This window comes from Platalea leucorodia (genome assembly GCF_965183815.1).
Source record: "Platalea leucorodia genome assembly, chromosome: 1".
Classification (NCBI taxonomy): domain Eukaryota; kingdom Metazoa; phylum Chordata; class Aves; order Pelecaniformes; family Threskiornithidae; genus Platalea; species Platalea leucorodia.
The window spans coordinates 161,344,776-161,368,442 of NC_138823.1; the positions used below are offsets into that span (position 1 = coordinate 161,344,776).

Consider the following 23,667-nt stretch of genomic DNA (forward strand, 5'->3'; position numbering starts at 1 on the left):
CCTCGACAAAGTACGTGCACGTTCCTGTTTGCCTTTTTTTATTCCTCCACTCTTTTTTACAAAGGGGCAATTTCAGCTACCTGGCCTCTTCTGGAATGCAATCTGGGAGGTGATTTCATTTTGCTGTGTAAAGAGGAATGGCACAATCCTAGCAGTGACAGCATCCTGCCAGCTAGGGCTGCCACCAGCGAATCAGCAATAGCCATCAGCCTGAGGATTAGCCGTTCCCTAACAGCTATGGATCAGCAACAGCAAAGAAGCATTACGTGGTTTGACCTACGATATTATAGAATATTTACTTGCTTCCCAGAATTCTGGGAGGCTCTGGATTCCTTGGCATCTGGTTGAGCCAGGGAGATAGATTAACTGAAGGACTATTACTGTTTTGTCTTGGGTGAGGCCTTTTGGGCAGCCAGCTGTTTTATTTTGTGTGTTGCACAAAAGGTTGCTTTAAAATTTCGTGTTCTAGGGATGAGAGGTTGGAAGTGAGAGGGTAAGCTGCAGAATATTTTTTTCCTTTACACAGAAGTAGCCAACATTGTTGGCAAAAGCAGGCAGAAGAGAGAAATTCCTTTAGAGTAATGCTAATACACATTGCCTTGTCATGTAAAATTTAAGCCAGAAGTGTCCAGTCCAGTGTGGGGCTAAGGGCCTGATTTTAAAATTATTTAGCTGCCTGTCCCTAGCTGCTACAAGTTGCTTTTGGAGCACCATAATATGCTAAACAGTTCTGAAAGTCAGGATCCAAAAGTCTAATGCTGTAGCTGGACTACAACTACCATGCTTTTGTGTACACAGGGAGCTCCACTGACTTCAATGGGTTTCTACATAGACAAAACTCTTCACCTGGAATTAAATGCTTATCTGTTTGCAGATACTAGCTCATTGGTGTCCTACGTGCTGTCTAGGAGAGAGCCTGAACAAAGCCAGGAGAAACTGTAAGGTCAGTGATATTTGTGTAAACCACATGGCGTGTGCTTTCTCAGATCATCCTTTTAGAATGCAATATTCTTGTAACACAGTTCTTACTCTCTTCCACATTTGAAAGCAGAAAAATTATTGTGTGCTTTCTGCAGTATATCCCTTCCTGGCAAAGCTGACTGAGAACAGAAGGAAAAGACAGCTTTGCTCTTCCAGCTATGGCTTTTAAAAACATTTTTGTCTGATTCTGTTAGGCTCCCAGAGAATGTTTCACGGATATGTAGCATGTTTTATGTGCTAAACCCTTCATCATTCTGCAGCCCTTTGAAACAGGGAAGACTTACTTATAAGTCCTGGGTTACAACGGAGAAAACAGTAGCGCAGAACTTAATCTCTGTAAGATTTCTCATGGGCAAAATTCTCACATGGGAGGAGTCTGTTGCCTTCTTTGTTCTTGCCTCAGACCACTAATGTCAGTGATGGTGAATGAACCATGTGGGATTGGGTCCATCATGGGGACAAGGAGATATAACCTGAGCTGCTGGAGCTCCCACTTACTTCAATCAAAACTGTGAGCACACAGTACTCCCGAAATGCAGATCTTAAATGATTTGGCAGTAGACATCCTCTAACTGCTTGTAAAACAACTGACAGTGGACATCTCGGTTATTTTGCCAGTTTGGTTCCTTTGTCACTGGAAGATAGGGAATGTGGTACAACAGCAGATACATCACCCAATTTGGGGTACCAAGGCAGGCATTTTTGTGTGTAAGTCTTGACCTGCCTTTGTTTTCTTATGCAAACAGTAATGAACGAAATATATAATTGATAAGCATATTAATAAGTTAATGATTAACTTAACAATGTTGGCCTTCAGATTGCCATTAGGAGGCATTTGAGCTAATACAGAGGTCTCAGAATTCTTATTCCAGGTTCCTTGCACACCTGTCTGTCTGTACTGATCAAATTCTTGAGGTTTTCCTCACAGCTGTTAAGAGACAGAAACTATACTCTTTAATAGCATGTATGTATGCGTTGTATGGCCAGGTTAAAGTCCGTACTGCTAAAAGAAACTTAGGTATCTCAGATTTCCAGGTTTATATATAGATTTTTTTCTGATGCAACAAAATGAAAAACAAACTCATAAAGCATGTGGACCCATCCCAAACCGCAGATGAACACACTTTAAACCCCAAGACAATATAAACAGAAAAGCATTTGCTGCATTCAGGCTTCTGTCCTAGATTTACCCAGACAGTTCCAAACTCTATTTGGTTTTTCTGTCAAGTTTCTGGACCTAATTACATCCACCTGCATCTCAGTAATATATTACATGAGATATGTAACATTACAGAATCTCATCAGTGTAAGTTGAGATGTAATTTAGATTGTCAGCTTAAAAAATAGCATTGTAGTGATGACCCTAAATCTCCAACCCCTCCATTACTTCACTGCTTGCCAAGGAGACTTGGACTAAGGACTAAAACTTGCTAAGCAAGTGCTGCTTTTCACCCCAGGAACTTGTGCTGCCTGCCTGTGGCTCAGACCTTGCAGCTCAGTGGTAGGTCCTCCTCATGACTTGTGGGAGTCCCACAAGTGGCGTGCGATAAGTATTGCAGGAGTCTGCCGTTCACCACCAAGTAATAGAGTCATGATGCTGAAAGGAGTGCTGTATTCCCATGTGCATAGAATCTGCTTTACCACTAGAGAAGATTTAGGGATAAAACAATACTTAAGAATACAAGATTTTCAATAATGGATAAAATTACAAAAAGATACAAGATGGGTCACTAAGGTTATGTTTGGCAAGAAAGCCCTTAGCTGCTCCAACATCTCATCCAGTAAGAGGCTGACAGACTGATTAGTTTCTGTGTCTATATCAGACTTGGTTCACCTAGAAAACTTTAGAGTTACATCTTTCATATTCTAGTGATAAAGAGGTTACTCAGAGTCTCCTGGAACAGCTGCTCTAGCCTAAAGCAGACTGTGTTGTCACCTACCCCCGGTAACAGTTTCCCTTCTTACCTCTTACAGTAGGACACTCAGACTTATGTTAATGAAGGAGATCAGGTCATTTCTCTACACTACTCCCTTTAAAGTGCCTAATTAATTTTTCTGTTGTACACTTTGATTAGAACACATTCCTGGATTCAGTTTTGAATTGGTTTTGGTTTTTTTTTTTCCTTTACAGGTCCCTTCAGACAGGGGACCTGTTACACATAAGTTATGCAAATCATAACTTCTAAATATATAATGTGCAATTAATAAATAATAAATAATTATTATAATTTCATTTGAAAGTGCAGCTGAAATTAGCTCGTTTTTAGCAATTTAAATATGATACTTGAAGAGAAATGGATGGCAAAACTGAGAAGTGGAGTTTCTAGAAAGACAGTTTCAGGAACTCTTAGTTACAGGGGCCTTTTTCCTTCTGAGCCCCTGCCACCTCTGCTTAGCAAAGAGATGGGAGAGTTTAGCCACTGGGTATATTGAATGTACCACTCAGGGGTTCTTTGGGTTTGTGTGCAGGGTTGTGTATAGGAGTGTACAGTCCTCGTACCTTTACATCTCTGGTGTAACCTTTTTCAGGTGTTTTTACCTCTGTAAGACTTTGAACTTGGTACCGAATAAACGTGGTCTCAGCACAGTATGATGGCCTGTAATACAGTCCTTCTTGCATTAAAACTGCCCATATCTGACACAAGAGTACAAAGTTCAGGCAGTTTGTTGAAGGTTGAACTGGACTGTTCTGATACGATTTTCTTTATCTTATCAAAAGTCCCCCAATGAGCCAGGTGAGTCCAGACTACTTTTTGGTCTCTGGTTCCTTGGCTCAGTCTTTGTCTTCAGACTGCATGAGTCAGTCTGCTATTCTCTGGCTACCGTTCTCTAATTTTCTGCCTATTTTTTTCTCTGGTCATTTTTATCTGTGACTATATGAGAGGAATATTTAGTTCACAAAACTCTAACTTGCCTTAATCTGTCTCAGAATAAAATCCTTCTCTCTCACATTTTCCTAGCTCTGTCTCTGAACATAGCCACAAAAATGTTGATTGCTGTGTGCACTTTTCCTGGCCATTTCAGGTTCCCTGCCACCTCATTTCCCATGCACAAAATCAGATTAAACTTGTTTGCTATTTCCCCACTTACCATTTCTACATCCTCAAAATGATGGCCCCTCACTCCAAGAAGGACATCGAGGTGCTGGAGCGTGGCCAGAGAAGGGCAACGAAGCTGGTGAAGGGTCTGGAGCACAAGTCTGATGGGGAGCGGCTGGGGGAGCTGGGGCTGTTTAGTCTGGAGAAGAGGAGGCTGAGGGGAGACCTTATGGCTCTCCACAACTGCCTGAAAGGAGGCTGTAGTGAGGTGGGGGTCGGTCTCTTCTCCCCAGTAACAAGCGATAGGATGAGAGGAAACGGCCTCAAGCTGCGCCAGGGGAGGTTTAGGTTGGATATTAGGAAAAACTTCTTCACCGAAAGGGCAGTCAGGCACTGGCACAGGCTGCCCAGGGAAGTGGTTGAGTCCCCATCCCTGGAGGTATTTAAAAGACGGGTAGACGTGGCGCTTGAGGACATGGTTTAGTGGTGGACTTGGCAGTGCTGGGTTAACGGTTGGACTCGATGATCTTAAGGGTCTTTTCCAACCGTAATGATTCTATGATTCTATGGTTGTGTATTAAGTAGCAGTTGCATCTTCACAGGGATGGTCACAGCTGTGGTAGGCACCAGTAGCCTCAAAAAGTGGGTTGTAAATTTGGCCCACTACCTTTATTATCTGTGTCTGATCTGAGAAGTGTTAGAATCACAGTTTAAGACTGTTATGGACAGTTCATCCAGACTTAAGTGAGGCTGGTGGGTGCATGTTGAATGAGCCTAGGACTGCTACGAAATGAAAATCATTTTCATGTGTTTAGCTCCAGTTGTATTTCTCATCATGTGTGGCGAGTGGCTCGTTTTTCTCAAAGGCCTCTCTTTGGTCAGCTTACTTTCCAGCTGACCTTATAAGACTGCAATATGCGTCTGAAAAATCAATTAAAAAAGAACTGAAATACACTTCTATTATATATTAACATGTGTCCTTGTGAAGAAAGGCCGTGATCTAGGTATGCAAAGGCTAATAATTGACCAACTTGTGGTGCCATAATATTTGTTCTATTTATTTTCTTTGCAGAAAGCATGCAAACACTTTGGAGGGACACTAAAAAAAATCTGGAGAGTACTCATACCAAGTTTAAATAGGCACATTTTAAAATGTTGAGCAATGACTATCAATGTTTATCACCAAGGGCTCCAAAACTCTTCTGTCTAACAAAAGAGAAAATGTAGACTTTATAGGTTAATGGTAATGCATGAAAAATAGGTTTACTTTGGCTCATTGTAAGACTACAAAAAAAGCTGAAGATCTGATGTGATAAAGGCACATGAAAAGACTGGTTTGTGGTTTTGTGTTACTCGCAAGAGACAAGTTCAGCATTTGATTTCAGGAAGTTTCTGAGGGCTCCATGAGGTGCTCAGCGTTTACACAACTGTGTCTGCAAACCACTATAAAACTGAAGCTTAACCATGACGTTTGACTCGGAGGAGCACCGCTCAGTGACTTGCAGTGTTTTGGGGAGACAAAGAGGACAATGCGTTCCTGTGTCAATACTAGTGGCAGAGGGCATGTAGCCTGGGACTCTCATGTCCAGTGGCAGCTGAGAACTGATTTGGCCGCCACCCTTGTTTGCCGTCCTTAACTTATGTGCTTTTTTTTATTATTCACCGATGGTACTCCTTTTCCTCCAAGTAGAATTGCCTTGTGCCCTGGAAGTATTTCACTTCCACAGATTGCATACCTCAGGACTCTTTCTTCCCTAAAATACTCTGAGCTATTACAAAAAGATTTACTTTCATTATAGTAATCTTTACCAGGATATGGATGGATATTTGGTTGAGAAGTCATTTTGAATTGCTATGCTCATGGTGGTGCCAGACCTTCTTTGGCTTAATGGTACTTCCAGGAGATGCCAGGACCTCTGAGAGAGTCTCATAATGTTCAGAACTATGTCCCAGTCTGTAGGATGATGGTAAAATGAGTCACTCTTATCCTTTCCCAGTGAATTTTGGGAGAACTCACCTTTCCTTCTGGGCAAGCACATGCATTCTGCGAAAATTTCACAGGACTTGGAACATTGGAATAGTTTAGCTTCTATCCACATTATTCTAAGGGAATAACGGTTTTTCACTCAAATGAGTAAATTCTTTAATTTCAGTTTATAACTCAAAATGAGCTCGATAGATGAGCTAATCTGTGGTGCTTTCAACACAGGCTTTCTAGCTTGAGAGCACCAAGATTTTAGGGTTACATTTTTTTTCTCTGAATAAGAGGTAAGCTGGGGGCTATATTTGAACAATATAATGGCAGGGCAGACTCAGCTGTGGTATCCAGCTGTGAATCTGACACTAATCTCTTGGTAGTCACACCTTGTTGGGCCTAATTCTGAGATTAATGTTTACATCCTGTGTGGGAACACATTCCAGTCACCTATTACTACCCATATCATATTGTATATAATCCCTTTCATTAATATATTGCAGTTTGGGTTTTTTTTTCCCCCCAGTTCCTCATTGAAAATCCATTCCAGAACTTGCGTGCTTTTATATATAAGAAACTTCTTCTAATTCCTGGACTAAGTGTATAGATGCCAATTTTTTTTTACATTTGTTCTTGTGTCAACTTTAGATTTCAGCTTAATTGATTTGAGTTGGAGCTGCGAACACTTTCAGAGTCAGGCTGATGGTTTTTGAAAGAGCTTATAAATCTGTAATTCCAGTGCTCTCCAGTTCTCTTTGAGGAGAAAGTACATGTTTCCTCCTGCCCAGTGAAGCTTTAATACCAAGAGCTTTTTATTTGCTTAGGGCAAATCTTCAGTTTTGGGGCTTTGTTTTAATTTGGCTTTTGCAACTTGAAATATCTGGTCTCTCGTAGTAAGATATTAAAGAGAAAAACAGGATGCACTACTCAGGATCAACTTTGTTAGTAATTGCTTAGACAGAGGATAAATAATGAAGCAGCTTTACTGTGAAAAGAATTAATGAGACATAATTTTTTACAGGAGGAAAATGGTATCCTTCACTCAACGTTACCATTGAAGCTGTAATTTTTTGTGTGATTCAGTGATAAATACTTTTGTGAACTTTGATATATACTTGTGTGGGTATTGGGATTTCCTCAGCTTCTCTTTTAGTGCTAATGAGCAGAATGCACGAAAAATATTTTTCCTGAAGATGCCCTAATTTCATGGGACATCTGTGTTCTGGTAGGCCTAAGCCCTTTGCTAAGGGATTACTGTCAGATTCTGCAGAGATGAATGGGAGAAGTTGTCCCTTCATCTCCAAACAGCTTAAAATGAAATGTCCAAGTTTCCACTCCCAGAAGTCAAGTCTTGCCGCTGAGTTGAATGATAGCAAACCTTAGGGATGTGAAGAATAGTGTAATTGTTAGTCCAAATACCAAGAAGTAAATTCTGAGTATCAAGTGCCATACAGTGGCATCTGAATAACAAATCTGAATATTCCATTAAATAAAACACATTGTACGAAGTACTTTGCCTTTTGTTTTGGCAGTGAGATAATATTTGTTTAATATGGATCCTGAAGTCCTGATAAAAACAAAACTTCCGTATGATAAGATTGCAGGATTAGCCCCAACCTTGGTAATTAATGGCCTGCTTCCAGCAAAAGCTATCAATGCCTTTTCCTCACTGGAAAGTGCGGTTACCTTTGGGCCAATTTTGTATGGAATGCTCGAGACCGGTTTGAGATATATATACCACATATGCACATATGTTTAGGTCTGCTTATTGGCAATTCTGTATCTTTACTTTGCCTTTAATATAAAATTAGACCTGTTTATGGTGATTTTTACATATGGATGGTTCTCCTATATTCTTCATTAGTTATACATTATTTAATTACTCTTGTAGTATATGCTAGTCAAAATACAGATGTGTTACAATTCTGATTTGGAGTTCCCAGACACAAAATGCTTGCCATTATAATCTCCTAGATATTAAATATCAGTTCAGATATTCATAATTCTGATAATTCTGACCAGCTGATTCGTTCTCCTCCAGTATGCAGGTTCTGTTCCTCTCCTACAAGTGTTTGCTGATTTTAGTCTTCTGTCATACAGCAGTACCACTTTTTCACGCTAGGAGCTCTGCTTTGTTGCAGGATTTTAGTAGTTCATGATATTAAGCATTGCCAGATCTAGGTACTCCATGAATAGGGAAGGGCACTGGAAGAGGAGGAGACGTGGCCTTTTGCTTGGCCTTAGTCCGATCATGTCACCCCAGGCAAGTGTCCTGTATTAGTGATGGTATGGGGATGCTACAGTCCTTTCAGCCATTTAACCCTCCACCAGTTCTCCTGCTAAATAAACACCCGATGATCTTTCTCTCGAGATTATGGCTCAAGCACATGCCCCTTTCTTGGGTTTGCTCTTAGTTTGTAGGTGGAGACCTCTCAGGGCTGGCATCAGGGCATTTTAGGACTTTATTATTGCTCTTTCTGTGTTATTTTGCAAGATTTTTACTAAGAAGCTGCCTTTCTTTCAGTCTGGTTGGCAGCTGCCTGTCACATATTCCAGCTGGGAGAGCTTTCTGCATTGATTCTTGGCCAGTTTTCTCCCCAGCAGCTAACCCTGTCGCTCGCCCTCGGAAGTGTGACTTCCTTGGTCTGTAGAAGTGGATGTGACCTTGACATCTCTTCTTTCCAAGCAGATCTTTTGTATCCCATCCCTTCATGACTCCTGCAGGCAATTGCACTGTATCGATACTTTCTATTGTCTTCCACACTTTCCCAGCAGTTTGTGTGAGCTTCTGAGCGTGTCCTCATTCACTAAAACAGGAGATGTTCCTGCTGGTTGTTTCTGTTTGTTTGACTCTGTAAGCTGATTGCCGATTAAGGAGTAAATAGCACAAATAGGGAAGTCAATTTGACTTAAAATAACATAAATTCAAGAGTGTTGTTCTCTGTACTCTCTCTGCAGCGCTGAGTAGCCAGAAAGCTGGGAAGACTGCCTGCTTTCTGTTGAAAGTAATCAAGTTGCCTTAATGGGGACCTATCAGTTACCAGTTACAAAGGTAAGAACTATTTTTTTTTCATGTTGGTTTTCTTTTCATTTTATGGCGGGCATTTCAGTAGAAAATACTCTGATTGCCCGGCCAGCATACCTCTGAGGACTGATGTTAACTGTACCTTGTGCCTTTCTTATGTTATTTCGTGCCCTACCTAGGAACATCATAACTATAACCTCTTCATCAGTGACAGAACACAATCAATTGTTTTTTTTGTTTTGTTTCGTCTTCTATCTCCAACACGTAGAATTTCTCCTTGAGCCATTCCTTTTCTTTAACTCGCTTTTTATCCTACATGTATCTCCTGAGCTTATATGCATCCCTAGTATCAGCTTTTCATTTTTCATTTAAGACTCTGAAGTCCAAGTACTTTGCATAATAAGACATAATGAAAATTTTAATCGAGAAAAAATTAATAATCTCAATGAAGCTACACTGAATCACACTAACTAGCATCTGTTGGGAGCTCTTTGGATCCAGGGTGGGGAGCACCTTTGTGTTCTAGGGTCATCTCTAGATATTCACTGCTTCTAAAATGCTTCTGGTAAGATTTTAGACCATCATCTTAAGAAAAATGTTACCGTTATTTTGAGGTATTTCAAAACAAAAGTTCTTCTTGACATAAAATTATATTACCGTAAATCTTCCCTTACTGTCATTTTTGCCATTTTCTAACACTGTTGGAGAGATTTAAAGCTATTCTCCTGGCTGTAGAATCTCAGACTGAGTTGAAAAATGAAATGTGTTAAATCTGCACTTGCTACGTTATAAATACATACTTCTTTTGGAATTCCATCATTGCTATTGTAATGCACAATCCGCAGTCTTTAACTGGATGTATCCTTCACCATTCATGTGTCAAAATGATTTGCTAGTAATTATGACCCTTGCTACCTTCAGCATTATACACCTCAGCGCAGTGTGAAGAGCATTCCTCCTTGTATCTCTCATTTTCTGCTGAAAACAGCAGTAGTATAGTAGGACATTCTGTTTGTCTCTTCCTATGGAATTGGTCTGCTGACAGGCCTTGAAAAGACTGAGGAACAACTTCAGTTTTGTTTGCAGAGAGCCCAGGGGTACAGGGAAGCCAGGATCTAACTTTTCCACCCTCTTGGCACAGGTCCGGGATGCAGACCTCAGATGGTTTTCTCGCCCTGAGGCCAACTGGTACAGCAAGGCTTGTAGTAAAACTCTTCTCTCTGAGACAGAGCAGCCATGTCCAAGCTTCCTACTGGGAATGATCCCTGACCGGTGTCAATTCCTGAACCATGCTTTGGCAGTGTTTCCTTGGAGAGTTGTAGTTGGCCTGAGCCAAAACTCTGCAGAGACTGTGTGAACAATTTAACAGTATGGAGAGTCATAGGACAGCACTCAGGTGTGGGCCTGGACGCTGTTTGGTTTGCTAGCGTAGATGAAAGTACTGTTTCTGAGCAACCTTTCCGACATGTCACCTCTTGTTCTGGGGAGATGGCATCTTGGATCTGCATCAATGCACACTTCACACCTGCTCATCATGCTCGCCTCTGCTCATCATGCATGAAGAAGCATAAAAACAATTTCTGCAGGACCTCAGTTAGATGGAATAGCTAGCTGGGGATTAAATAATGTGTTGGCATTGTTGCAAGCAAGACTAATTGGGAAAGACTGTGCTCTTAGTACAAGAGAAATACAATTTATTTATGAAAACAAGGAGAAGTTGCCATTCACCTCTCACGCTTTTCTGATGTTTGGATCTTGTTGCACGCATATTGTGATATCCATAGGTCCTGCCAAGCTGTGTAGGCAAGCAAAGTCTCAGTGTGTATTTGGATCCTCTGGAAGCCATGCTGCAGATGAGGTTTCGTATCATTCTGGGGTTTCTTCCTTTTTTATTCACTCCTCTGTCTCACCCATAAATGATCACCTTCTCATTGGTTCTCCACACCTAATGTGATTTCTGGTGCTCTGCTGTTATTAGTTAATACCATGTGAGAAAACATATTTGAATTGTTTTATGCAGGAAGTACTCCTGATAACTGCAATTTTGCTTTCCTAGCCACTGGCCTTGGGTGGAGGTCAAGTGGAGGAACACTGCTACAGGTGTGTTCCTGGACAACTTGCCACCAATATTTTGCAGCATAATAAATTTGAAGCTAAACATGCAAAAATTATTTTCCTTGAGATCTTACAGACCATCCTGGAATTGACTGCTTAGGATTGCTTTCGGAAACCTCACCTCTTCTTACATCTGCACCACCAAGCAGTAACAGGCTGATGTTTTTGGGTGGTCTCACCCACTTTGCTCCGGAATTCCTTCTGGAGTTGTTACTGCCTACTGTACTGTCTGAGGCCCAATACACTTTATGCCAATGAATAAATTCTGAGATTATCGCACAGAGAAGGCTCACAGAAAGTGTGTTTGTAATTCTTCAGCACTTTGAATTCTTCCCAGTTCACTGGGAAGGACATGGAAGTATTTTCAGATTTTTACTGCTGAAAACACTTTTTGTTCTTGTGCCCACACATATCTGGTAGAACTATGCCTCTGCCTCCTTTAAATGCTCTTTTAGCTAATGTACTGCATTATGCATATTGTTGGAAAAGAAAATGAAAAGCAGACTCCTCTTGAAACCTATTTGTACTTCTCTGTGTTCATTTGCAGGACTGACAAAAATCACACTACATGGGAAACGAGTATCTTTCCACTGGTTTTGCATATAATCTGCTATATTAAATTTTGATTGAGGTTATCTGTCTAACTTGTAGGCCTATATATGCAAATCAAAAACACTAAGTATTGTGTCTGGCTAACAGCCAGAAAGTCTGAATCACAATCAGTAGAAAATACAAAATAAATTTTCCTGTATCAGTAAGGAGGAAATTAGATGCTTTATAGGGCTTTGTCCATTTCTTCTGTGATTCTTTAGTACTAAGAAAACTTGAGGCTGAACAGCATCATTCCAGTTAATGGAAATTTTTTCTATATAGAAACCAATATAAAAAAAAGATATTCTTTATCTCAGAAGGTACTTTGATCACTGGAAGGCTCTTCTGGCTCTCAGAACCAACAGAGGTTGTGTGAACCTTGAAAAATCAGCTTCAAGGTCTTTTATCAAGCTGTCGTGGTTCAAAAAAGAAAATGTGTTTTTCATGTTTGTACCTAATCAGGTCTCCCTGACACACACTTTCTACGCAGAGATGACACTGAGAGTATTGTTCTTATTTTACTTTTACACTACAGTGACGCAAATGAGAATCTGAACTTACCTGTCACCATAGCCTACAGTACAGTTCTGGCACTAGTGTGAACCATGCAACGTAGCTCAGGTCCGATCATCATGCATCCACCCGATTTACTGTGGTTGCATCTGTTCTTGTGGTGTCAGTACTACGGAGTGTGTGGGCAGCTGCGGGAGGACGATGGCTGTGGAGCCGGGAGGATGGGAGATAATGAGGCAAGCATTGCATCTGGCAAAACAGGGAGCCTCCTGCCACTCCTTGCACTAGTGCCCATGCCAGCCATGCTATGACTCTCTACGTACCAAATGAATCCGTTGCATGGGCCTACTCATTTCAAATGAAGACTTCTGAAACTTTTTGATACCAAGGATCAATTGTCAAGCTGCACAAGATCTGCAGCTCGCACACTTTTAGGAAAGAAAACTCAAAAAACTGCTCCTGCCTTTGGCTGTTTAGAGAGAAATTAGCAGTCATACTAAATTAGAGAAACAGCCTAGAAAGTTCCTGTGAAACTGCTTCTCTCTCACTTCCTCTCCTCCACATTTTGGTCCGGATGAGAAGACATCTCGCTGACTCAGTGGGTGAATCAGTGGGGCGGCTCTGGAGTGACCAGCACACCAGCAGAAACGCTGTGAGAGAGCTGGAGGGCAGAATGGCTCAACCGGAGCATGCAGCTTTCCAACAGCACCGTGTGCTGCTGGGCTTCGGGTGAGGAGAGAGAATTTATTTCAGTAACCATTCATGCACCAGAAGGCGTCGACAGCCTGGAGAGGAAGCACAGCCACCTGACCACACAACCTCTCTCCTTCAGCGTAAACATTTGTCAGTCTTTGCTGCTGCTGTTGTGTTCCTGGGGACCTTCTGGGGACCAGAAGGTCCTCTCTCATTAACCCCATTATCTCACCTGACTTCACCCAGTTAGGCTTTCCTGGCAGGCTTGCACTTTCCCCTGCAAATTTCCTCAGGGAAGACCATTTTAATTGCAGTTTTGCTGCAAACAATGCAATTTAGCTGTCTACAGATATTTCCTCATGTTGGCTGTATTCCACTTGACTTGAAAACTGCTCCCTGCACTGTGCTGAGCATCAGCATGTAGTAGGTGAGAGTGTGAGTAGGGGCAGAGAGATGTAGGGGTGCGTGTCCTCCCTGGCCTCTACAGAAAAGATTTGTGCATGGACTACTGCATCCTGCTACTGCATTGTGTGAATTACATTGTACTGTTGATTAAGTTAAGGAGCCCTATGCTGCAGGGTTGAATTCAATCTATTAAATGTGTTGAACAGAAACCGAACAAGCGACTTTAAGCATGCTCAGGAAAGTGAGCAGCAAAATGGAGAACAGAGAAAGATGGAGAACAAAAATGGAAGGATGACAACAAGAGGTGGAATATGAAGCAGAGCGGAAAGGGACAGGCAGAAGAGGAGCTGCGGACACCAACATGGACAAAGGTTAGAAAATAAGAAATAATGTGGTTGATCTGAGAAATTACAATATTTATCCTGGTGTAATATAGGCATTATTTATAGGGGGAAATTTAGTCTCCCAAAATGGGACTTCTGCAGGTTTTAGTGGCTGAAAAATACTGATAGATTGCATGCGTGAAAAATCTACATGAAATGCTCACAGTAAGATTAATATATGTAGTCTGAAGAGAAAGAACAATAGTTATTCTCATAGATAGGGTTTTTTCTGTAATAAAATATATAAGTGCTTGGCAATATGACTGACAACAAACTTTAAAGCATTAGCAGAAAATGCTGGGTTTAATAAAGATTTAAAAACCACCAGCAACTCACAGAATGCTCCCCATGCACCGCTTTTTAGACACACATTTTCACTTAAAGTCTAAAAAAAATCTCTACGTATTGCATGTGAAATTTCAGCACAAAAGTTAGCTGGTGACATATTCTTTTACTTATGGCAACTACCATTGCTACAACCAAGACTTAAAGCAAAGTTTTATGTCTATTTTATAAACTTAGGAGTGTACTCTGGGAATTTATCATGGAAAAATTGACTCAACCTGTATTTAAGGAATAACTAGGGCAAGTCCCGGGATGGGGTGTAGTCCAAAATGCACATGCTACTTCTGCTGAGTTACAGGTATGGCTGGGTAAGGGGGAGCACCTGGGTGGTGTTCGGGAGAGGCAAAATGAGGCTGGTGTGTTGGAGACCCTCTCGTGCTCCCCTCCCGGCGGGTGCAGGAAACCTCTACTTAGGGGGATATTCTCAAAAGTATTTTGGTACCCCTTTGTCTGTGAAATGAGTGATTTAGATGCCTACATGCCTCTGAGAACACGGTTGTTAGTAGTCAAACTGACAGGATTTAATGTGGAAAAAATAATTTTAACTCTCATTAAAAGTATTTGTGATGTTGCTTGTTCATATGATGGCTGCATTTGCCCCCAAAAGATAAAAAAAAGGATAAAAATATGATGCCTTACTGTCTGAAATAATTGGTGATTCCTTTATTTTATAGCAGGGTCTTATTAACACTTGATTTTATGGGGAGTCAAGCTCCTGAAGTCTAGTGGCTGTAGGAGGAAAAGGCTTTGTTTTTTTTTTAAGCGTGTCTCTAATCCTCAGAGCTGCAATGAAAAGTTTAAAAATATGACTGGAGGATCAAAGGTCATATTGGGGATCTTAGAGGATCAAAGGAGAAAAATAAGAAAAACCCCACATTGTGGTATTATTAAAGTTATAAATATGCTTAAGACGATATCGGGGGGGGGGGAAGACTGATTCATGAGGGTTTTTTTAGGTTTAGGAGCTGGTCATACTGCCTTTATGTTACTTCCTGAAGCTGATTTTACATTATCCACCATTATTCATATAAATAATCTACAAAATGAATGAATTTAGATTTAAAATACTAAATGTGGAAAAGACATTATATTCTTGTAGGAAACAACTCTGCATAAATAAGGGAACTGATATTGATATGGTAGATTTTATTCCACCTCAAATGTTTGTTAATTTAATAAAGAACAGCCAGGAGATCTGCTTACTTACAATACTTAGTGCTAAAATCCTTCTAAAGAAATTCGACCTTTTTTTTCTTTATTTTTTAACTTTGAAGACCATACTAGCAATGATAAATGTCATGCCAGTTTTTTGATAGACATGTTTATTAGTAATTTTCTCACTTGTTGATTCAAGCGCTCAATCGTTGTTCCCATATCCCTTCGCAGCACCGCTTCGTTGGCAGAAGGTATATAAATGTTGGGGGAAAGCGGGTGTTACAGACCCGCTCTTCTTTTTTGGGGAGACTCCCAGGCTGCCCCAGGCACCCCGACTGTCCGGGGGAATTGTGCTTCCTCAGTCCCTGTGCCGTTAATGCCCCTTTCTGATCTGGTGACAAGGTTGTTACCCCCTGCGCTCTCATTTCTGGGTCTGTTTCCTTCCATGGCGTCCTGTAGGAACCTCGAGGACAGCTATAGGTAGCATTAAAGAAGAGGGTTCGTATTTTTTATTTGATTCTGTATGGTTTTAGAGAAGTGGCTACAGACTTTATACCTGGCCTAGCTTTGCATCTGTTAAATCCTGAGACTTCCGTAAGGAGGGAAATAAATCTGAATTCTTGTATTTCTTGTGATAGCCATTGCGATCCTGTATTTTTTCAGAAGAGAGGAGGATTTTTGTGGAAAACACTTCCCCTTCTCCCCTCAGTGCTTACAAATCGTTGTTTTACAGAATCCCATAAGATTTGCTAGAGGTAATTATGGTGTAGACTCTGTGGATACATACATGCACAGCTTTGAACCCAGTGAAAATTTGTGTTTAAATGATGTGATCAAAGGTCTGTGGCTGTAACGGGCTTGGTCTAATTGTCAAATTCAGACAGTGTAAAACAGTGCAGAGATTGTCAAGGGAAGAAGAGTCACGTCTAAACCAGACACTCAGATTTTGATCCAGAATGTATGTTTGTCTCTATGTGTATGAAAACCACTTGCTGTTTTAAGGCAAAGACATGCCCCTCTCTCTTTGCTGTCGCAAGACCTCGGCCCCGAAGGCCGGCCTGGCAGCCGGGGTGCCACGGGCACGGTTTTGCTCCGTGGCTGCAGCCCAGCGCGCTCCCGAACGCCAGAAACCGGCTCAGAACAGGTGAAGCGGATCCCGAAAGCTGACTTTGCATTCGCGTCTGAAGGCTTTTTGGAGGGAGGGCGCGGAAAACCCTGTGTTGAAGAGTGGCCTGGGGCCGCCCCGGCCTTGGGACGAGTTCCCCGGCAGCAGAGGGGTTTGCTCGGCGGGGGCGGGCGGGCAGGGGCGGCGGGCCGGCCCCGGGCCCGGCGCCATCCCTCGGGCCGCTGCAGCGGCCGGGCCGGGCTGCGCGAAGCCGGGTTGCGCAAGGGCGCTGCCGGCCGCGGAGCGCGGCGGGGCCGGAGGGGTGGGAAGGGGCTGCCCCCGGGGGAACAGCCCTCCTTTCGGGCACGGCCGGCAGGCACCCTGGGCGGGAGGCAGGCGAGGAATCAGCCCGGGAGGTCGGGAGGGAAGGCAACCGCGCCGCCTTTGTGCGTTTTTGGCAAGGTGAAACGCAGCTTTTTCGCCCACCCCCGTGCCGCGGCAGCCCGGGGGATGCGGGCACGGCCCCAGCTCCTCTGCCCCCCTCCGTGGGGCCGCAGGGCGGCCCGGGGCGAGCGGGAGCCGGGGGAGGCGGCCGGGCTGCGGGGGGAAAGTTGCGTTGTGCTGGGCTTGCACTTCCTTGCTCTCGGCGAGCGCTCGCCTTCGGGCACCTCCTCCCGCCCCGGCCGGGCTCCCCGCGGGGCTCCGCCGGGCAGCGCTGGCCCGCCGAGCTCCCTCCCCGCGGCCCGGCCCGGCCCGGCCCCCCGCGGCCGCCGGCTGCCAGGAGCCTCGCCCCAGCTCCTTCCCCTTTTCGGGTCTTTGTAGCGTTTGGGTGTTTTTTTGCGTTGGGTTTTCTTTTTTTTTCTCTCTCTTTCGGGGAGAGTGCGGCCGGGCTGGGCGAGGGGAAGGAAACTTTCTCACCCCCCTAGGATGCTCCGGATATTTTTGAAAGGGCGGAAGAGTGAGAAAGCAAGCAGCGTCTGTAAGGGCATCTCATGCTCTTGAGAAGGTCCCTCCTGACACCTCGCTGCTGCGATTAAAGGCCGGAGCTGGAGAAACTCCTCCCCTTCCCTCTGCTTCTCCCATCCTACCCCCTCCCCTTGCCCCCTCCCCCCCCCCCCTTCCCTAAGGCCATAAAAAAAAAAAAAAAAAAGAGAAAAGAAAAGAAAAAGAAAATAAGGAGCCTGGAGTAACTGCGGCCGGTGGGACGGTGGGGAGAGGTGCAAGAGGAGCCTCCCTCTCCAGATCCATCTCCCAGCACCACGCCGGGGTGAAGGGATGGGAAGCACTGCCATGGACAAGAAGAAAGATGCCTCCAACAGCAGCAGCAGCAGGAAAAGCTCCAGCCAGAAGAAACTCATGTTGCGAGTTCACATCCCCGTAAGTGGCTCCTTGCTCTTCCTTCCCTTCTGCAGCTGGCGTGGCTTGGGCGTTGGGGCATGTTTTTCTCTGACACGCAGCGAAGCGAAAGGCAGGGAGAGGGGTTTCCTGAGGCTTTTCCTCCCACTGAGGTCTGGAGTTTGGGGGATGCTGGGCTGGGGGGGGCAGCCCGTGCAACAGGCAAGTCCTCCACATCTGGGGTGGGTTGGAGCATGGGGGGCTGCCCGGGCTCTGCAGTGCTGGGAGCTCAGGGTGCAGCGTCGGGGCACGGAGGAGCGAGGGTAACTCCGGCTGCACCGCTGCTCCCCTGCGCTGGGCTGTGGGTTTGGCTCAGTGTGTCACATCCAGTTCGCACGCAGGCTCGCAGTACGGGTTAGCGAAAGGTCTGTTTGCCCCCAAATGCTGCTCTCAACATCTCCAGGTTTGGCTCTGGGAACTGTCCGTGCCTTGTGGCTGAATCAAAGTGTTTAATCTGACTCTTCCCTCTCTCAAGACTAATCCACATCTGAATTTCCCAGGGCTGGGGAAGCCAGAGCTCACTCAGATTTGGACACAAGCAGTCTGTTTATTGCCGAAAGAGCAGGGACAGTGGTATTGCCGTGGTGGAGCAGACTAGTGAGCCATGCAGTCTGTTCACTGACTCTGTTTTGTTTTGTATATTCACACCACAAAGAAACATGCAAGAAACTATAGTATATAGATACAGAATACCCTCAGACTGAAAGTTTCTCTATTCCTAGTGAGTACTAAAAGGCTGGCTGGCTCTGTCTTCAGAGTTTACATACCTCTCAAAACTTTGATTATTGTTTTTCTTTACTATTAGGATGTTCTTGTTACCTATGTAACTATTTAGTTTTTTATTCTCAGTCACGATGTGCTTTTGGTTTCAGTGCTTCTGGCAAGAAATGGCAGAGTCCCTGTATCTTCTTCTTTGCAATGTGTTTTGGGTTTTGTTGTTGTTGTTGTTTTTTGTTTTTTTTTTTTTTTTAAATCTCATTATATAAAAGTGGGAAACAGTCCTATACATGTCTCTGCCAGGCCACCAGGGAGCAAAAAGATACTTCTGGTTCTATGTTTTTCCTTTGTTTTAGGGAAGAATAAGAAATCAAATCAAATTTATTGGGTGTCTTGAGCGTGTGGAATAAAATGGAGGAGAAATACATGGCTCTTCTGCAGATTTCATTTTTCTCTGGAGAGGAATGCAAACCCAGGAGCCTAAGCCAAACTTCTGGAGCTCTGAGTGCATTCAGTACGAGGAGAAAAGGGTCTGTTTCTGCTAACATGGGTGTTGCCTGTGCATTTGTGACTGGAGTTTTTAGGCAATAATCTTTGCCATGTTACTGGTAGTACTTCACAATAAGGATGTAAAATATCAAGAAAATAAACTGTACCACACCGAAGCGCCACTCCCCTGTGCATCTTATTCCTTTCCACCCTGCCTATGCCGTTGTTTCTGCCGTCTCTTTCCATAGCCCCCCCACCTCTGACTCAGACTAGCCAGGACCTTCTGTGCAGCTGGATCTCCACCTCTGCTCCAAGAAGCTGCATTTTCTGCCTGCTGCGGAGCCATAGGTAGTTTAGGAGATGCTGCGGTTGCTGCAGGATTTTACAGGATCCATCTGGTGCTTTTGAAATACCTTCTGACCACCAGATAACTCTGACCACACCAGTACTTAGAGCAATTTTCCCCATTTTATGGTGGTGAAGCTAAGGTGGGAAAAGTGCCTAAGTAACTTGTTCACGCGTAAGCATTATTGACAGAGGAAGGCTAATGCTTTTTCCTAATTGCCTCCCTAAGCCCATAGACAACTTTCTTCATGAGTGTTGCCTTAGTTCTGTCTTGGATGGAACATCATTAGTAGTGGGCCATAATTTTTCATGTTCATTAATCTCTTGGCTGCTTTGCCATGCAGTTTGTCACCTAGGTAGTGGTAGTTATTCAGATACAAGCCTGCCAATGCCTGATACTGCACTGAAGTCGACATGAGTTTTATTGTTCACCCAGTTGGAAGCAGTTCAGGATTTGGTAATGAGACACCACCTTCCATCCCTCCTCTCCATCCCCAGAATATGAACCTTCTGTTCCATTCTGCATCATTCTAGCATTCCTGAAATGGACTATTGGGCCCAGGATCTTTCAGGTTGTACTCACATTTTTTGGTGGTTTTCTGTTGACTGGCAGAGTTTAAATATGACTGTGCTATAAGAAAGAACATTTTTCTCATTCTCCTCATTTGACAGTGGAATCTGCATTTGAAAAGATCCATTTAGACTGTTTTTTTTTCTCTTTCATAACGTTTTCTTGGCTGTTGTTTTGAAGCATCGTTCCTATTATTTCAGTGGCGCCTGTCAGTGTAGATGTAGTTGTCAAGGGAGCTTTCACCAGACAGTAATTTTAATTTTGTTCATCCTCTTCTTTGTTTTGCTGTGAGATCATGTTTATTGCTGAGACATGTAATTCTTGCTCATTGAGATCTTCAAATTAGGAACAAGAGAAGGACTAACAAGGTCTGAGTAGGAGGCGAGAGCGGAGTCAATTCTGAAAGAGAAAGCAGTGGGACAGAAAGGTACTGTTGCGATGCAGGCTATCCTGAAACATATTTATTAGTCACGTAGAAATGCTGACTGAAAAAGTAATGGCAAATATTGTGCAAAAAAAAAGGCAAATAATGCAAAATATTCTACAGTTAGGTTAGAGGATTGTGGAATATTAGGCATGTCTGAAAATAAAGTTGTATGCTTTTCTTCCCTCTCCCACATATTTTTATTTTTTGAGTTTGTCTGTGACAGTGGGAAAAAATGGATCAATTTAAGAAAACTGGTTTTGTATCTTGCAACACTCCAGGGCATTTCTCAGGTACATCTTTCTCAAACAAGAACAAGACATGGTACAAAAAGTCTGGGAACACTCTATTTTCACCTTCTTTCTGTGCTCAGTCTCCTTCAGCACAAGTGGGCGGTGCCAACCCTTGCTTCTGGGAATAGTGGTAGACCACTAAGTTTCTGCTAGTTGGGTTTCCTAGCTGCTCTCAACTTGTCGTTCAGTAGCCAAGAGTAAAATGGGGGCCACTGTATTCTGTTAGCATGGCAGGAAAGTATGTGCTAAATTGCTGGACTGATTGAACAACTTTTTGGTTTGTTTGTTGTTTTCTTTGCAAGTACACAACTGACTAACAAACTTAGTAATTTAGATGGACCATAATATAATTGCAGGAGCCTTTGTAAGTAGAGGTCATGTTGACCTTCGTCTTTCCCAGCAGCACGTTCCGAAGTCTTGAAATTAGTGATGCCTAAATGGAAATTTCTGGTCCAAATATCTTTGAAAGCTGCTACAGATTTGAATAGAAACCTTTGCTCTCTAGATGCATCACATCTGTAATATGAAGACATTAGCATTATAAAATTCCTTTTTAAGCCATTAGAAGTTAATGCTTGCACATTGCTTTGAACATTTTGAAAAATCTATTCTAAGACGGGATGCAATTGTCTGCTGAGTAGGAGCTCACAGCAGCGAGATCAGTATGTTCTTTTGTCATCTTGCAAAATTGATCTGTTCCAATGTTAACATTACCATTGTAATCCCATGTTGCTGCTAAAAAAAAAAAGGAGAGATTCTGCTCTTGCTTACTTTGAATTTCATCTGGGATAATTCAGTCAGTGCCAGCGAAGTTATGTTGTATTTACATTTGCGCAACTGAGGGCAGAACCTGTCTCAAGAGCTTCACCATGGCAAGTGCCAAGCACCTGCTGCTCCCAGCAGGTGGAAATTGCAGAACCTTGGCACTGCCTTGGATTTTTCCCAAACACATCACAAGGTGACTTTTTATTCAAAAGAACAAAGAGATTTTTTTCACAATAAGGACAAAAATAACATCTGCAAATGTATATAAAAACATCTTTCAGTTCAGTGAAGTGGCTGTTGCTTCTGGTACTTCAGCCCTGACAGCAGAGTTGATGCACTAGAAGGATGCTCTCAGAGATCATGATCCTTTATTTTCAATGTTACACAAACAAACATCTCTGCACGCTTTCTCCCATTTCTTTGTCAACCTCTATGATTTTGAACAGATTCCTCAATGTGCAAATTTATTGCTGTTTCCAGGCCTGTTGTTATGTTGGGATGCCAGGCTGAAACATCAGATGGCTTAAATATTTCTAACCCGATAGATGACAATGATGTTCTGACAGCTAGTGTTGGCTCGGGCTCTGCCCCTCCATCTTGCTTTCCACACTTGCAAAGTCATTAATGGCTGCATGCCTAATAAATCACTGTGAAATTATTTTGTTCTGTCACAGTTTTTGCAGGGTGCTTCTTGTCTGCCGATAATTGCTGGGTGGGCTGATGAGAAGAGCACTTCAGTCTAGGGATCACTTTAGGAAGGTGCAGATGAGGAATCAGCTGGTCAGTTCTTTCAAAGGAGATAAGGGAATCAGCTTCCAAGGTGATTTAGGAATGAAAAAAATGTTTGTTTTCTTGGGAAAAGAAGGCGGGGGGAGAGGGAGACAGGAGAGAGAAATGTTTCCCTAAAATTAAATCTGCAACTGTCCTCCCCCTTGGTCTCATAGGGAAGACTCTGAGTTGTCCTGAGCCTCTGTGGCCTTGAAGTTTAAATTTGGATTCCTCCCTAAAGGGCTGATATATTAAGGATCTGAAAGGGCAAGAATTATTTGCTCAGGAGGGTTGAGATGACACTTTGAATCTATCTGAAGGAAAAAAGAAAGGATTCATGTTTGCAGTCATAATAGCTGCCCCTGTAATTAAGGAAGCGCTTAGTTTTTTTGGTTTTAAAGCATAACACAAACTGATCATCAGCGTATTGAAAAGTACTGCTTCTTTAAAACATCACTTTTTTCTGGTAGGAGATTCTGCTCCTTAGTGGTCTCATCCAGCCTCCTTTATTTATACCTGTGAGCCTGTGAGGACTGTGGGCTCAGAGGAGTGTGAATTTCCTTGGAGGAATAAGTCATGAATGTGGAAGGAACCTCACAGAAATGTGGCTGGTGAGACTTTTGGCCTCAGGGAAGGTTACTCACACTGTGCTTGTATTGGGAATTACTGAAACAGAAGAAAATGTCATGCTCCTAGAGGGATCAGGAGTGAAGTGGAAAGTAGTGATCTCCACCTGGGAGGTTCCAGTGCCTGCTCACAGACCTGCAAGGTTCAACTTATGCCCAATTTCACCCAGGCACCACATTGCATTCAAGGGAGCTGCTCAGATGTGACTGAAAGCAGAATTTGACCCTGAAGACAGGATTCAACAATCATTTTGTTGATGATGTATGGACAGTCATGGAAGTAGGTTGGTGAACCTGTGTGCTGGCTTGGCAGGGCTAATGGAAGGAGAAAGGAGCCAGACCTGTGTCAGCATGGCTGTTGGTGGACCAAATTAGGGACATTCATGTTGAGTGAAGTACCACATATAATTCTTATCCCTTTGAAGAAGAGCTGAATCTATATCAAAAGGCATTGCATGCATAGAGAATAATGAAAGAGCAGAGTTGGTTACAAGAGAAATGAAGCATCAAGGAGGACATCAGCAGCAGACAGATGTCACAGAATATGTCTGTCTGGCATAGAAATAGCCCCTTTGTGGGCTACGTTACCCTAGACCGATCATCAGGCTTTGACAATTAGCCGGCTTTCAGGGCCTGATCCGGTTGCAGAGGACTGCTGTCTCAATTTTCTACTATTGTTTGCACTGTAGACACACTGGAGAAAGTGTTACGGCCTAACAAATAGGGAGAGTTATGCATGTCTTCAAAGACAAAAAGAAAAAGCAGCTTGAATGTATGTTAAACAGAGTATGTTTTTTCTCCTGAAAAGGAGAACTTATGTATACACATGAATACAAGATGCCATCAATAAATATAAACTATTAATGGTGGTTTGGTGATACTGAACTATATCTAGTACTAGCAGTGAGTTGAAACAGTGATGTATATGACAATTTCTGCTGCAGAATGAT

The 23,667-nt window shown here is 43.0% G+C and overlaps 1 protein-coding gene across 1 annotated transcript in view; it reads left to right on the forward strand.

The window, feature by feature from the left end:
- The first annotated feature begins 17,521 nt into the window (after window positions 1-17,521).
- The window catches only part of PRKAG2 (protein kinase AMP-activated non-catalytic subunit gamma 2), a 228,657-nt gene continuing 222,511 nt past the window's right edge, over window positions 17,522-23,667 (forward strand). Inside the window, exon 1 of the mRNA XM_082316956.1 lies at window positions 17,522-17,701. Coding sequence (XP_082173082.1) covers window positions 17,600-17,701 — 102 coding nt within the window. The 5' untranslated portion in view covers window positions 17,522-17,599. The remainder of the gene's footprint in view (window positions 17,702-23,667) is intronic.